The sequence below is a fragment of the Vicugna pacos genome, chromosome 12 (genome assembly GCF_048564905.1).
Source record: "Vicugna pacos chromosome 12, VicPac4, whole genome shotgun sequence".
Classification (NCBI taxonomy): Eukaryota; Metazoa; Chordata; class Mammalia; order Artiodactyla; family Camelidae; genus Vicugna; species Vicugna pacos.
The window spans coordinates 20,224,468-20,242,114 of record NC_132998.1 but is presented as its reverse complement, the minus strand read 5'-3'; the positions used below and the strand labels follow the sequence as shown (position 1 = coordinate 20,242,114).

General features: G+C 36.8%; 1 protein-coding gene across 6 annotated transcripts in view; it reads right to left on the bottom strand.

Moving 5' to 3' along the window:
• KIF21A (kinesin family member 21A) overlaps positions 1-17,647 on the bottom strand; it is a 138,606-nt gene that overhangs the window by 65,571 nt on the left and 55,388 nt on the right. For 5 of the 6 annotated variants that reach the window (XM_072972999.1, XM_072972994.1, XM_072972996.1 and 2 more), the window contains exons 2-7: positions 5,963-6,185; positions 5,652-5,834; positions 4,126-4,275; positions 3,304-3,438; positions 2,259-2,426; positions 277-392 (exon numbers count right to left, since the gene is read on the bottom strand). In XM_072972999.1, the coding sequence (XP_072829100.1) occupies positions 277-392; positions 2,259-2,426; positions 3,304-3,438; positions 4,126-4,275; positions 5,652-5,834; positions 5,963-6,185 (975 nt within the window). Of the gene's footprint in view, positions 1-276; positions 393-2,258; positions 2,427-3,303; positions 3,439-4,125; positions 4,276-5,651; positions 5,835-5,962; positions 6,186-7,369; positions 7,712-17,647 lie in introns of those variants that run through there. The other variant, XM_072972998.1, reaches the window with a different exon arrangement.

Genomic DNA, 17,647 nt, shown 5'->3' with positions numbered 1-17,647 from the left:
GCTAAATGACTGAATAAATTACTCGACCTCTCTAGAATTCAACTGCCTTATCTATAAACCAGGAACAATAACACCCACCTCAAGGGATGTTATAAGAAATATGTGAAATAACAACTTCCAGAAGAACTCACACCTTGGAGGTACTCAATAATTATTAGTTCCTCATCCTAATAATTTGCTTTATAGTTAAAAACAGTTCTTATAAATCACATTACAAACTTATGTTTAAAGAATAATTGAAACACGGGAACATGGAGGATAAACACGTTTGCATACCTATTACCCCCAAGAGAATCCTGCAGTAGTCTTGTCAGCTTAGAGTCTCTATAGGGAACGTGAGTGGCCCTCTTGCTCTTGTCTCCTAATGCACTTATCACATTGCCAAGTGCCAACTAAAAGAGAGAAAGAGAGAGAGAAAAATGATAAAAAATTTACCAACTGTAACACTTTTAAATACCGAAAGCTTATAGAAAATAATGTGAAAACGTGGCAGAACTGAGAACATTTGTATTTGGTTTTACTTTGCATTTGTATTTTAAAGTATATAGAAAACTTCAAAGCTTTCCATATTAACGACTATAAAGCTGACAACTGCTCAAAATTTAGTGTTATAGATGCTCACAATTCACAAATCCTTAAGCCTCTGTTCAGGGATTTTCTTTAGAAATAGAAATGTTATAAGATTGATGACTTCTGACCATTTCTAGAATTAACACAGCATTGGGTTGTATTCCCCCCAAAACTGCCAATTTATGTTGCAAATTCTTCTCAATTCAATGAAGAAATAACTTGTTTGTTAGTTCGTTTCATGAAACTTTCTTGTTGCACTATGGCTGCCTTATGGGAAGACAAAATCTCCTTCAACCTCGATAAAAATATCAGTATGATATCTCTGAAGAATCTCAGTATTCCTAATGCAAGGATAGCCTTACCTAGAAATTCAATGATTCTACATGCTAAGCATCCAATATTTAAAAAACAAGGTCAAATTTCAGAACTCTTTAGTCACTCCTCCTGCCACGCCTACTGCTTTTGCTGCTGTCACTGAACTAGCAGGTACAGGGTAAGCATGCCGGGTCGCGCTCTCCTTCAGTAATGCAAACATCTGTAACGATGTCTTTGTTCGAGCCAACAGATGATGCTGAGAGTGCATGAGCGTCACATTGTGTCTCAGTCCTCCTTTTCCAAAGAGGATACAATTTTAACCACTGGCCACACTGAACCGCTCTACCACGTAGCATGCACAGGAAAACAGTGCAGTGGCTTTTGTCTTTTCCTGACAGCACAAATGAAAATACCACCATGATTTTATTTTCTAAGAAATTCAAAACAATACACAAAGTCCAGGATCCAGGTCTTTCACTCCCTTTAACACAATATTCAAACATATGGTGGGAGCATCAAGACGGGGATTGGAGCATCAAGACGGGGACTGGCTCTCTCTAATCACCCTCAGCTGGTAATTCCCCCGCAGAAGGGTTGCAATCATACAAGAGCAAATATTGGAAAACGACCCAAAAAACCCCCAAAAACAAAAAACACCATATGCTTGGAGCCCCACCTCTAGGAAGAAAGGGAGAGAAGCAAAGCAAAATACACACGTCTTGATGCTGTCAGCATCACAGAAATTTAGGATGTCATTACATTTAAGCAGGAACAAATGACCAACTTTATAATCACATCAGTAAGAAGGAAAGATTTATTACATAAAAAGTTGGTTCAAGAGTGTTTTCTTCCATGTAATAGAAGCTTTAGGCTAACTCAAACACGGGGTGTTCTTTTCCAAACAAAAACACGACTAAGTGGCATTGGTATTAAAAGTTAATTCCTAATACAATCTAGAAAACTTCTCATTTTGAAGTGATCATTACTAAAAAAAATTTATTATAATTTCCAAAATAAAGTCTCATAAAATGTTAGCAAAAAAGCTACTATGAAAGTCATCCCATAAAATATTTAGTATTAAAACAGCATAGTCTTAAACATGAAAAGAATGTTTGTCATTTCTATTATATATATTATTTTATGCACACATCATAAAATTTAATCCAATGAAATTTTTACACATGAAGAAAAGTTTCGTTGTCAAAAGGAGAAAAAAAATCTGACAGCATGAGGAGATCAAAATTCAATGCATTACTCCTAGGTTTATAGCAATTTTGCTTTCTCAGCCCAGTGCATTATATATGCCAAAAGGGAAAAGGACAATGACATAGCCCCGATTTCGTGTCAGCACAAAGCCTTCGTCTTAGTCTTACAAGTCCACAGTTGATGGAAATGCCTTCTTTTGCCCTCTCGCCAGTCGCTCCAGTACGCTTCAGTCTTTCTGATCCTGCCAGATCAACAAAATGGAACTTTGCAGTCAGAGTTTCGAATTCATTCATCTGGGATGATTCAGAAATCACCTTATTATCAGTTGCGTTTTCCTGCAGTTGAAGAAAATAATCGAAAATATTTTATCAATGTGACACTAAATATCCTCCAATCCCACCTTGCCCTCATTTTATATATATATTTTTCATATTGCTACATATAGTTCTCACATTATTTATTAAACCTAACTATAAAAGAATGATATAACCAACAGTGAAAGTGCTAACAGTGAAAGAAAATGAAGGAATCCCATTAGACAGCATTTATGAGGGTTTAGTCCACAATATTTCTTTCATAAGAAAACTTGCACCAGTTTGACCTTCTCTTTCCTTTCTTTTAAATTTTAAGCCAAAGTTTTATTCCTCACTTTTTTAAGTTGCTGCTCCTTTAGAATCCTGAGCATGACTCTCACAGCAAAGCATCCACATGCTCCCACATAAGTGGTTGAAATAGTATATATGGTACCAGACCTCTGAAATAATATATACTACACATATATACAAATATATAGCCAAATATAGGCATGTAGCCAAATAAAATAAGTATAAAGAAGTCTGATGCGATTAGAAGTGTAGACAAAGTTAGGTCAGAGAAGGTCAAAACTCAACGGTTATCGACTGAGGCTTTGCTTACGTTGAAGGGAAATTTGTAACACATACAGTTCTCAAAAACAAAGGGTCTCAGGTAACCATATCCATCACCATATGGCCACAGCTTGCTCTCTGGCTGTTGCAGACATATATCCAATTTTTTATTTCAAAATCTTACATGGTTGGCCAGCTTTAGCTTAAACAGGATCAGAGACATCTCATTAGGAAAAGGAATGGTTAAAAACAAACTAAATTTGGCACAAATGATCTCTCTGAGAATTCATGTGATTTTAGGAAAGTGAAACCTGAAAATGTTAAGAGATTAGAACTAATAACTCACAGCATCTATTTGGGGACACATTCTGGTCTGACACAAGTGAATGGTAAAAATGGCATGAGAACGAGAGCTCTGAACATTCATCTGAGTACTAGCAGTGGTCCGGGATAAGGCACCCAGCTTCAAACACTGCATCATCTGGAAAAGGGAAAGAAAGAAGAGTTTTCATGAACAATACTTAAATAAGGTCCACACAATCAGAAGTCTGAGCTAATGGTTAAAATCCACAACATTAAGGAATGTAAAAGACATAGATTCTTATTTTGGTTACAGGCACTTTTGAGCTGAACTTCTCAGTATAATAATAGTGTTTTTTTTTTTTAATAGGAAAAACACTGAGATTCCATTGTTTGCCACTGGCTGACATTTGCAGCTTCCATTTCAAAACTATCACAGTAGAACACTTTGGAACAAGCTAAACAATAACTGGAGTTATCTTCTGTACCTTCTGCTGAAATTTTTTTTGTAATTTTCTTAACAGTCTCTCTTTAGGAGCCATGATATAGTCCTACATATGTTACAGCAAAAAGTACAAAAGGACTGTGGTCTCATACTTCACTTTCAATTATCTAACCCTCTTTTTCTAGCTGTGAAAGAAAGCTATACACACATTGCCTTAGTTTCTTTTGATGCTACGATAAATGTAATGACTTTATCTAACTCTGACATTTCTAATAATGAAATCCTGGGCAAAAAATGAAGAAGACGATAAAGATTTTAACTGCATGTCACACTTAAAGATAGAAATTTCATACCTTGATCAGCAAAGATAACTATTAAATAAAGTCAAATGTGCTCTATTTTAACTATAACGCGAAACGTCACCTCTGATTCTGTGTTCACAGTACGTGTTGTGACGCCCACAGTATAAATTCCTCCAGCTGAATCTTCATGAATTCTTATATTTGATTTTTTATTTTTTGCATCAATATCACGAGTGGTATCAAATAAGTCAAGAACCTCTTCATTATATAGCTATCAAAAAGAAATAAATCTAATGTTAGCAGAAATAGCCTCATGACTGTAATAACACATACCACATGTTATTTTTCAAACATATCTTAAAAATTCTTCCAAATGACATATATTTCTTCAAACAACACATAAAATTCATTACAAATACAAACAAATGCCAGATTTCTTTACAAGGGTAAGAACAGTAAACGATTTAATCATGACTAAGGAGTTAAGGATTAGCTAAAATGATCCATTAATCCTTTGCAAGAGATAAAGAAATATTTGTAAACATAAGCAAATTAAAAAAAAAATATGTACCAAATGTAGACATCTCTTAAGCTTAGAGACGATTTTAAGAATTTTTACTTCTTGAGCTACAAATATATTTCCTTTCGCCCTACAACCCTTCTTAATGTATCTAAAAATTGATACTTAGTATTTTCACAAGGTCAGCAGTATTTTAGTTTCTGTATCAATAGATACTGATGAGATTGTGCTGCCACCTTAGAAGAGGATGCGTATACCTGTTTTTGATCAATATGCTTAAGTCGCAATGCCTAAAAACATTCAGAGGGTGAAAGGGAAGATAGGACAACACTTTCTTTTCTTTCTCCACTATTAATTACCTTTCTTTTGGTAGAAACACACAATTATATTCTTTCTGATTTTTACTAAATATAAATGTCCATTAACCCGCAGCAAGATAACTGATACTAATTTGAATTGTCTTCTATTTTGTGCCATACAATGTTGGATAAAAGGTTTCATCGATGAGCAAAATGACTGGCTCAGTTGGTCTGGACGACAGTTAGACTGGCACGCTCTCTGGATCAAGCACACAGAACTACAAGGCCACTGTCCACCCGACTGCAATACTGCTCAAATCCTCAGTGCCCTCTTACTGTCCTGTCCCTCCCACCAGCCTAGACTGTCCTACATGAATCCAAACTTGCCCCAACCTCTGGACATTGCCCCTCCTTGTAGGAAAACCAGCTCCTGCAGCTGGACTAGTGCTACAGCGTCAATCCTGTTATTCCTCACATCCTCCCCCTCCCTTTTGGTGTTGGTCACTGATTTCCCAGCATTCTGTGAGCCTGCCTACATCACAACAGTAATTACAGGATAAAGAGAGAATCTGAAGTAAACAATATTAATTGTGTTGCTCTGCGGACACCAGTTAGCTGTTTATGATCTTAAATGCAAACACACAAGGAGTACTTACTACCCATTATCTCTTGTTACTGCCACCTATTACCTAATGTTCATTTACTCAAACAACATTTATTGAACACTATGTGCCAAGCACTAAGCTGGAAGCGGGAGTATAAAATTATAAGGGCTATGGTCTTAAGAATAAAATCTAAAGAAAACTAATGACACACTTAGATTATTACCTCTAAGAACTGGGCATTCACTTTAAAATCTGGAGGAGGAAGTCCATTTTTAATTGAAGTGTGTTTCTTTTCTTCAATACCCTTGAAAAGGTGTTTAACAGCACGAGAAATAATACCCTGTTCTTCTTCAATGATGTTAACATCAAATCCTGTTCCCATTGTGTATGTTTTGCCAGCTCCAGTCTGAATAAAAGAACAGAAAAAATGGGTGCTTGATCTTACTAACATAATCTCAAGTGACAAAAATGAAAGTGCAGCTTAAATGACACTTCTGAACAGTACAGCTTCTTTGAAAATAATTTGGTACTTACCTGTCCATAAGCAAAAACGGTAGCATTATAGCCTTCAAAACAACCTTCAATTAGTTTTTCTATACATTGAGTGTAGATCTGCTCTTGCTGGGAGTCAAGGTCAAACACATAATCAAAAGTGAAAGCTTTATCTTTTCCTAGGAAGACCTGAGGTTCTCCTGGAGTGACAGATGTACAAATATGGCATCCTTCAATTCTTTCTTTGGCAAGCTGTGGTCTTATTCTGTGAAAAAAAAAAATCAGTAAAAATAAAATAAAATAAGATAAATGGGAAAAAATTGAAGAAGTAGGATTTTGAAATTCCTAGCCAAATCTTTTAAAATCACTAATATAATCTACTACTTGCTCCTTGAGTTGAAAAGTTTAACTAAGTTAAATCATACTGAGTCATTTTCAGTATAAATTATTTCACAATTCCCTCAAAAATCATGAACAAGAGTAAAATTAATCTTAAAATTAAAATTTTGCAGGTGAATACTCTTCCTCAACTCTGTAAGAGGTAAAGACTCAGTTAGATAAATTAAACTCCCAAAATCCTATGTGGTGTTATCTTTTAGAGGTCTTTTTATTTCCACAGAGGAAGATATCCAAAAATGAGAAATTAAGGACATAGTATTTATCTTTATGCCCTTGGACTGCCTTTTTGCAAACTCTCCTAGAATGGTGAATAGTTTTCGAACTTATTTGACCATAACCTTCTGTCAGCTAAACTGTTTCAAGCATAATCCCACAATATATAATATAAAAGAAAATGTATACTCATTTTGTAAATATATGCATGTACTATATTGATTTGTCATATATTATGATATACACAAAAGCAGAATTTTGAAAAGGAAGAAATTAAAAATGAAGACAAGTAGAAGTTCTAATACTTTCTCCCCAAAACCTGTGAATCATCATGTACGTCTCCTAGGGGGTCCTCTCTCCACATGGAAGACCACAGCATTACACCTGCCCTACACTCACTCTCATCTACTTCAGATTCTAGGAACTTCCTCTTCTGCCTTCTCTTCCTGATTTCAAGGCTTGTATTTCCAAGAAGGAAAGTAAATATGGTGACATGTTGCTAACAGAACAACACAAAATCTGGCCCTATTCTGTCCACTCCAGAATCAAGACCACCCTAGGCATACATGTCACTGACTGAAATCGTACTCAAGTTTTTTAAGAGGTCTCTTTTTGCCATGGAGGAGAAGCATTTTAAGGAAGAGAGTAAAGACAACCAGTAATGGAACATATAAAATGATACAGAGAGAAGAAAGAAAGGATTTTAAAGGAAATCTGGTCCCATACTCTTATTTTCTGAGATATGAAAACTGAGATCTATAAAAGTGGAACGAGTTCATTTATCTATCAGAGACAAAGCTAAGCCTAAGTCCAGATCACCTGAGGTTTGACCCTTACCAGTTCATCAGGATGGAAGGTCAATGGAAGGACAGGAATCGCAATACTGAGAAGGGACTACATTTCTGTAACCCTGCTTATCTTAAATGGAATTTTGTACTAGCAAAAAAGTGTGTTAAGAATATATATTTATGCATTTTTTCCTTCTTCTGTGATAATGACGTTTTTCTTTCATAAAGTCTTCAGCTTCACTTATTTGTTTTAATGGAATGCAAGAACCAAAGTGGAGCTCGCTGGGTACTGTGGAGAGTCAGGAAGTGGCCTTTGGGAGACTTGGGTTCCATGACTTCTGCCACTCCACAGACGTGATGTGGCCTTCTCTCAGAGCTCTGATTTCCTCCCCTGTTGACAGAACAATTACATCCAAGGTTCTTTTTAGATCCAACACTATTTGACTGAAGAACACCGTATTATAAAATTGGAAGAGGAAAATAATATTTATCTACTGTTATAAAGGTAAAATGATATATAACAAATAAAACAAAAGGGTTTCTTGTAAGAAGCTGCCTCCATGGACTATACAAACAGCACATGATAGAAGCACCTTTCCCTTTCTAGTTCTTCATTTTCTTGATGAGTGGTCTTTCTCAAAATTCATACTCCCTTCTTTCCAAACTCCTCCTCTTCTATCTCACTTCATCCAATCATGAGGAGAAAATCATAAGCCCCACCCTCCTCAGCAGAGTCATGGAGAGAAAAACCAACCCCCCACCACCTCCTTGGAAGAACCACCATCCTGACTACTGGCAAGCTAGAAACAGGATTCAGCCTCACTTACCCTCTCTCCCCTATTTCATCTATCTCATCCAACCCTAAGAGCTATGAATTATCTCTGAAATAGCTCTTGGGCCCATCAATTTCTTATCTTCCTCATCAACACCACCCTAAGCAAGGCCGCCATTATCTCCTATTTGGATTACTGCAGAAGTCCCCTCACCATTCAGCCTGTGTCAATCTTGCCCTTCCCCAATCTGTTCCACAGACTGCAACAGCAGTGATATTTGTAAAATATGAAGTTGGTCACTACCTTGCTGAAAACCCTTAAGCATATCTCTAAATCGCTCTACCATCTCCTCTTGCCACGCTCCATCTTTGCATCAAAGGATTTTGGTTGGGGATGGTGGTGGTGGTGATGGTTTACTTTTAACCAGTTTCACTAACAAGGTATGCTTTCTCTAGACTCCATGCCTTCAAATATCCTTTTCTCTTCTCCTGAACACTCTTTTCCACCTTCTCAATTTCTAACTCCTCTTCCAGCCTGAACATCTCATGGTTTCAATCTCTGTTTAGATTTCACTCCTTTAGGAAGCTCTCACCTAACTCTCTGCATTCCAACATAAAGTCATATCTGAGCCCAGGCTTTTCCATCTCCTGAAAGCTACCTCATTTACCCCAGGATTCTGCTCTCTCCCTGATTTATAGCTGCACCATGAAGCTTAATAAATACCACATAACAAAACAGATGAACATAAAAACAACTATCTAAATGAAAATGAGCACTAGCCTCCTGTTTGAAATCAGTGCCTCATTAATTTTAAGTAAATGATTACAACCATAGGCTAACTTATTTGGCTAATAAGATACAATTTCAACATAAAGAATAAATACTATTTGAATTGTAAATATGACGGCTAATTTTAGAATGCCAATGTCATCTAGAACTTAATCTCCTAAACTCTACTCACCTGATTATTATCCTTGCTAATGTCAAGGGGAGCTGCATTTAAAGAATGGACCATAAGCAATTCCACCATTTGCATGGGTGGGGAGACAGAGTGGCTTTAAAACCCAGCAAGATGGGTGGAACCCTTTTCCACTGGATGCAGGCAATGGCAGTTTCCCAGCAGGTCTGAGGGAATGGTCTCTGACACACGCAGATAATCGGAAGCTGACTATACTTCAAAGTTTAGCGGCTTATTCACCTGCTCAATTCCCCTTCAAAAATTCAGATTTTAAACTCCAAATCCCCTAAATGTATACTCAAGTCAAGAATTCTCAGATGAAGTCTTAACCCAAGCCAATTCACTGACCTTCATGATGCGAAGAGTTTGAAATTTTCATAGTTACAAACTTCAGTTTAAAAACTATAATTTGAGAGTAAATATAGACAAAATGTACCAACTCTTCTCAGAAAAGGAAGACTAAAACTAAAGTCTGACATTTATTACTACAAGTATTTTGAAATATTTTCTTAATATTTTTATATAAAAATAAGAACATTAAACATACTCATCTAACCCCAAAACCAAGAAATAATGAGGGTTAACATTTCAGTTAACACTAAGGTTACTAAGATATAGTAACAAAACCTTGCAGGATTTTTCAAATGTGTAATCATACAACTAGATATATTTGAAATTGCTTCTTAAAGAAAAGCAATTATGCATAAAGCTTATGTCATAAACAATTAAGATATTATAATACTATGCAGCAATATCATATTATAAAAGCCAATTATAGAACTCAACAATGTGGGTTCTACCTACAATATTAATTTGCTAATGGAGATGGGATCTGTAAAAATTGTTACGTTGGAAATGAATGTAGGCAGGGTGAGGTTGTTATGGAAAATAGGGACAGTTTCACCAGCAAATGTGCCTTTTTCCTTAGCATAAAGTATGGAACTTTTTATCTTTTGCAGGCCATTGACCAGTGGGGTGGGATCTGAAAGGGAAAACCGACGATGAGCCATAGAGCAACAAATGTAATCTGTGATCTCTACTTTGTGAAGGTTGACGGCTTGAAAGAGAATATGATCAAAGCTGTCAATTATTCAGTTTTAAGATAAAGAGGCATGAACAAATGTTTCCATTTTCTGAATCTCTCCGTCAGCATTTAGCAACCATTTTGCTTCTGTTCTCACACTCTGTTGAAACTGCCTATATAGAAGGCACTGATGACCTTTTTATTTCCAAATACGACGGACCCTTTTTAGTCTTCATCCTACCTGACCTCTCTTCAGCATTCGATCCTATTTACAACTCGCAGGGGAGGGAAAAACTTTTTCCCTCTACCCTTCTAGATTCCCCTGGCTGGGACCCTGTAAATTAGATTGACAAAAGACAGATTAACACAAGGAAAACAAACAGAAGTTTATTAACTTGTGTTCATGCACGCACATGGGAATATTCAGTGATGAATGACTCAAAGAGTGGTTAGAACTCGGATTTAAGTAGCATCATAACAAAAAGAAAAAGGATTTTGAGTTTCTAGCAAATTGTGGGAATGTAAATATATGGAGGAACTAATGGAAACTAGGGGCTAATTAAATAAAGTTTCCGATGTGGGATCTTTTGGTGCAATCTCTGGTAATGAATTTCTGCCCTTCCTGGTAGAGAGCAGAGGAAGAATAGCTTTAAAAAGTTAAGTCCTGCTTTTAGGCAAATAGCGGAAGGGCAGAGATCTCTTTTTGTATCTGTTTCTTTTAACTACCTTCAGCTCAAAATAATCCTATGTCAAATTATAATATTATGGGGTGGTAATTTTCTGCTACCTTTAAACACCATATTTCTCATTGATTGGCTTTTGTGACATTTCTTCTTTACTGATTCCAATTTCTGAGCTCATTTTTTCCTCTTATATCTCATATACCAACCTGCCTGAAAACGACAGTGTTTCTCCCGAAAAATGTCCCAATTATTTAGCATGATATCTAAGATTTTCCTAATCTGGATTCTACCTGCAATTCCACTCTCAAATCTAGTGATACTCAGCTATATCAAACCACTGATCATTTCGTGATCAACTTAAATACTTTCATTTACCATGCCAAAGTACAGTTTTCTCGCTGCTTGGAATGCTGGACTTCTACTTCTCTGCATAGAAACCTCTTTGCAATTCTTCAAGACCTAGCTCAAATATCTGTACATTTATAAAGTGTTCTTTTCCCCCACCAAATTTGAATTAATCCATGCAATTTGTGTATCATGTTAGAATAACAGATACCAAACTGAATTCTTGTTGATCCACTAGTAATTGAATTATTTAAGGACCGATAATATAACTTATTCAATCATAAAAGTAATTCAACAAATGTTTACTAAATGACTCCTATAAACTGCACTCCTTAAGGGGGGGACATTCTAATACCGGGCATGTGACTCTCACAATAATCTAACCTTGCCCCCCATCACTTTACTCTGTTACTAGAAACTTGATCTTGAGCAAACATTGAACCATTTTATGTCTTAATTTTCTGGTCTATAAAGTGAATATAGGCCCTGGATTTAATATTCCTAAAGTTCTTTCTAACTTCAAATTCTATTTTAATTATTCCTTTAAGAAAAAGCAAAATCCTGACTTAAAAGAGGTAACCATAAACAACCTTTTTCTTCTGACACACTCTACACCCACCATTAGGTGTTTCCTTATTTCTTTATGATTCCCATTATTCTCTCTAGTTTTTATATAGCAAATGCTACTGTGGCCACAGGGATGAAGAACGTCATCTATGAAACCATTGTCATGGCTCTTTGCAGTGGCAGTAGCTAGTGAAGACTAGAGGAGAGCCTGAGAGTAAGACCAGTAAGTATCCTTAAATTGGGCCCCGTTTTCAGTTCTCTGCCTTCATAATAAACATAACTGGTCTTAGTAACTGAGTATACCAATGCTAAGAGGGCTAGTTTCAAGATGTCCTAGATAAGACAGAAAAGTGAGGTAAGTATATTTGGGTGGGAAAGGCTTATAACTGCTTCCTTTTCAGCTAGAATTTAAGTCATAAAATTCAACAAAACTGTTTCTAAGGTTTAATTCTGCCACGCACTATTGGAAGAAGCATTCCACCATGAGGCCAGCACATCCCTGCACACACATGCTGAGTATGCCAAGAATGCCAAACCCTGACTACTCTTTTCATGGATCATTTCTCAAAGGTACATCTGCAGTGAGCAGCCTTTACGAATAATGTCTTCCACCTCACAGAGCTGACTTGCTTCCACAAAGCAATGGAAACAGTGAATAAACAATAAAAACAGTGAATCCCCAAGCTCAGTGTTTCTTTTCTTTTTTTTCCAATTTCACTGAGATATAACTGACATACAGCACTGTATATACATTTAAGGTACACAGTATGATTTGACTTACAAACATCATGAAATGATTACTGCAACAGCTCAGTGAGCTTCCATCATCTCACATAGATATATTAAAGAAATAGAAAAACATATATTTTCCCTGTGATGAGAAGGTTGCTGTTTCTTGATATCCTACTGCTTGCACAGCATCCATGCATTAGGTATACCTGCATTGCGGCCTTCAGATTAGGAGTGTGGGGATGGGCAAGCGGTTCAAATCACCATGAACGCATGATGCTTACTATCCCACGAGTAATCAAAGTCCTTTGTCTCCAACTCAGGAGTCCTGTGTCTTCTGCCACTAGACACCAAACAGTAAAAGACTCACTTGTTAAGTTGTAAATAGGGTAAAATCTCAGACTCTTCACAGAACTTAAGACATGCTAACTGTGAGCTTTGGCAAGTCACTTTCTTAGCCTCAGCAGTCTTATCTGACAAATGGTAGCATTACTGTCACCACAACCACATCACAGCATTTTGAACAAATGAGACAGTACATGGCAATGAGAGCCTATTTAGGTACAAAGTGTTGTTACAGCACCACTTGAAAATTCTCCAAGTCAGTTCCCTCATAAGGCATCTTAACATCTTAAATCCACTTGGGCCTCCCAGCATGTTAAAGAATGCATGATTTTACTATATGGCTTCCCAAACTATTGTCATATCTTTGAAAATACCCTTTGGGTATGCTGAATCTTTAGTAGAATTAAACGTAGAATTATTATGTCAGAAATACAAGTATAATACAACACTGAATATCACCCACATAAATGTGTACACACACATGAAAATATACATACCTTGCCTTGCAGAGATAATCAGGCTGAATAATGTTATACCTTCTTTTGCAATGAAAAGTCATAATCCCAAAGTTAACCCTTTCAAAGTAATAAATAATCAAGCTTCATTATCGTGCTGTTCATATCAGCATGGCGTACAACAGAAGCCAAAATGGGAATTTTTATTCATTCAATAATTTTATCATTTTTACTAGCCCCATATAGCCAGTTAAGCAAATTTCATTCAGAATGGAAAAGAACCAAGTTCCTGAGTAACAGGTTCTTTTAAAAGGGGGAATCAAATTATGGCACATTTTGTCCTCATACTGAATTAAATTTGATTAAGTGCTAGTGATGGGAATGTTGACTAATAACTAACCATGATTTGTAGTTACTTAAGAAATGCTCTTTTAAGGAAAATGCATGTCATTAAAATTTATAACCTCCCAGGACTTGTGCAGTCACCCATAATTTTTTTCTAAATTAGAAAAGTTAGCATCATTCATTAACCTAAGTCCAAAGATGCAAGCAACAAACCTGTATTTTTAATTTACGCACACGCAGTTTTGTTTTTCCAGATTTTTTCGTATACCTTCATCTCTCCTATCCCTATGTTCCTTGTTTTATTAAAAGCATCACCAGAGATAAACCTTTCTTTTGCTAGGTGATTGGTCAAGTTATTTTTATTTTTCCCCACAAACAGGAAAGGAATAACATACAACATGCCTTCCCTTTTGCGGTTGGCCATTGCTAACCTCTTGTCCTGTTAGAAAACACTGTTGTCCTTAATCTATTGTTTCATAAGCATGACAAATTTTCCCATTGCCTGAATGTCTTTATAAACTGTCTCTTCTTTTTTTTGCTTGAGTTATTCTGATCTCATCCTCACGTGATTGTGGTGGTTCTCCAGTTTACTCAATAATCTGACCTGATTCCCACTTTGTGTGGCTCTTTTACTTAGAGCTATCTGTAACTAGCCCACTTGGCACCTTGTTAACACCTTTGTTATTCTCACAGGACACCAATGAATCTGTTTACAGAACAGCTATTTTGCTGTTTTTTATCTCATTTATCAGTGGGTGATCATTATATCAAATGCTACTTGCTAGTATTCAATTTGATATCTAAATGTTAATTATACCTCACTAATTTCCTCCCTTTCATTTCTTAGAAGTTAAGGCATTCTGGCCTAAGTCACTGGAATTTCTGGCCCCTTGTTTTATTCTCCCCTAGTCCATTCCAGTTAGTAGGCACACACTTAGAACCTGCCCGACTTTAACCCTCTACTTTCTGTTCTAGAAGAGAGTTCCTCACACACTGCTGGAACTTGCTGGACCATCTGTGGTCTTGCTGAATTATTTTCCTAAAAGATCAGGCACTGCATAAAAAGTAAGTGACACAAGTCCACAAAAAGAAATTCCCCTAAATGGATCTTTAATTACAGTGGTGGTTTGTCGATGGGAAGAAACGTATTTCTTCAAGACATTCAAGAAAGAAACAGATTTCTTCAAGATACTCAAGAAAAAAACATACCTCAGTAATTTTACTTAAGAGATTAATTTTTTTAAAAGCCTAAGAACAATAAAGAACAGTGGTGTGTACGAGACACCAGCAAGTACATACTTCTATGAATAACAGAGATGGCGAGAAGAACCTTACTTTTTAATCCATTAATGATGAATTACTTTTTAAAATTACTGAGAACTCTGTATAGTTAGCATCCTACTGCCTCATCCCTGTGTGGTCCACCTGCCTCAAGTTTTTCTGATCCAGGAACACCAAAAGATACACATAGACATATCTATTTTCAATTAAAATGCTTAATGCACAATGTATGTAACTAATGTTTGGGGCTGTGATGCTTAAGCTAAGCTACTTAGTCTCTGGCTTGCAAAACCACTTGGCAGAACAAAGATTTATCTCCCCCAAGTGCAGTTCTGAGCTGGCTAATTAGGGAGAAGGAAATAGGGGAAATAGGATGATGGGACACCGTGCCATCTTCCTCTGACTTCCACTCCCAAGTCTCACATATTTTTATCCCCATGACTCAACTAAGGGTATAGCACACTGAGGGAAGCTCTCTCTCAAGTGAGGAAACTAATATCTTTCACAGGGCTAGAGCACCAGTTGTCCAGAGGACTACCCTGAAATAGTGCACAGCGACTAACAAAATAAAGGACAAAGTAGCCAGATTCTGGATGTAGAGAAAAGTCCAATCCTCTGCATCACTATAATGAATCCTTTTAGAAACTCTAGGACTTACTTCTGTAGACTGTCTGCCAGAAATATAAAAGCTTCTATTCAAAAAAGCTGAAGGAATAAGGAAAGTGGTACTTTAAGGGATGACACGATCCACCTGCCTAATGTCCAAACCGCTTGTAAAATTTCGATGGTTGCTGGTGGCTGTACGTGGTGACGTATCTGTAATCCAAGGCCATCAGAAAACTTCACTGAGTCAACAAATCCCTGTGGAGTACTTACTGTATGTCAAACATATGTGGAAAGCAAGGACTTATAAGAACAAAAACAAAAAACTTGAGGAGGGTAGCCATGGGAGAGAGAGAGAAAAAAAAAAGAGCTAGAAGAAAATTAAATATATGCTCAATTGAATATTATAGACAAAGGAGGAGTGGAATAAAGATCAGCCAAAGGATAATGGGATAGATGCAGGAAACGCTTCAACAGGAAATTATACCTGACCTTGTTTCTGAAAGGTGATTAGAATTTTTCAGGCTGAGAAGGGAGAAAAGGTCAGTTCAGGCAAAACAAAGGCAAAGATACTTGAAGTATATTTGTCCCTGTTTGTAACAGAGTCCTCTGGAGTAGAAGCATGAGGATAAAAAGAGTTACCAGATTTTAGGAATGTTTTATTAATGTTACGGCACCACCTAAGTAGATATTCCACCAAGGGCATTATCCTCTAAAATGAACACTCTACTCTCCGCAGGACAAAAGATGCCACCCAAAGGCACACAAAAGTCACATTAGAGATCTCTGCCAAACGCTTTTTAGTTTTCACCTCCAGATGGATTCTTACCTCATTTTCACCTTACCCTGTGCCCTAGGAGCCTAACCTTCATGAGCTACAGCAATGGGCTTCCTTGCCCTCAATTTCCAGAAAGACTTAACAATGGGAGATGCCAGTAGGACACAGTAGGTAGGGAAGGAGAGACATGAGGTGAGATCAGGGTATTAATTCTCCTGGTTCCTTCCCTGCCAGGTGCTGGTGGTGGGCTGTGTCCCTCTAACAAAGGCCACAGCTCTAATCAGGACATCACAACCATAGGTGCCTGCAACCCTGACATTGCTAACATCAGGGTACTGCCTCATCCCTTGTGGTTTTCCTTAATGCTGCCCATCCACCACCACACTCTCCCCAGTCAACTGTTTCCTGCCAAGATCCTGACCAAATCGAGATTAGTCTCAGAAAATGGCAATAAGCCTTTTTTTTTAGCTCTACCACCGTGTCACCAGCCCTTTCTCTCCCATTCCTGATACGAATATTGACCTAACATACAGAGCCACCGAGGTCCCTGCAATTTTCTAGCCCTTCACAAGCAAGCGTCATCGGCCCATTCTCCTTCCTGAGAAGCGTTGGAGTTGGAGATACAAATAATGGATGTTACAGTCAAATGTGCAATAGGCAATAGCAAAGTTTAAAAAGCATCACCTCTCTTGGCCCACAGAATTTGCTTTTTAAATTCTTACAATTTAAAAGATTTAATTAACACTTCAGTTTTGTTTTTTTAAACTTGAAGAAATGGTAGAGAAAGATTCAAAAGGGGAAGAGTAAAGAGAGAAAAAGTAATCTCAGAATGAGAGAGTTGTGATAAATATATGACATTTCAACTCTCGTTCTGAGGTCAATAGGTTTCTAATACCATATATTTTTCTTATGATACTCCATTCGAGTTATATACAAAATTTTCAAAATATTCCTATAAAGTTCTTTCTAAATGAAATTACATGTGTTCTTGGTGGAAAGAGGAGGTCTCTTTCTATACTTAATAATACTGTATGTTTGTTTAACTACTTCATGATGAGAAAAAAACAGTATTATGACCACATATAATGACAGTAGCACATCCTTGATCCCATGCATATGCCATTTGTGTTTACAATCATTCTTTGGAGGCAAAAAAGACTTGTCATTTCAGTTCTGCTTCTTAGAAATGTAAATAAGTATAACGATATTGTGCAGATGAAGATTCAGGTCCTAAACATATGAACAACAGCTCTTGATAACCAATTTTTACCATTAAGAGAAAGTAATTTCTACCACAAGTACTAACTTAAGCCACAGTTCTGTCATCTCCCAAGAAATCCAAAGTGACAGGGAACACAATTTTTTATAAAGAGAGTGTGGTAGATGGTTGTAAGATGATCTGCAATGGTCCACACTCATACAAAATTCCTGACCGGTAAGT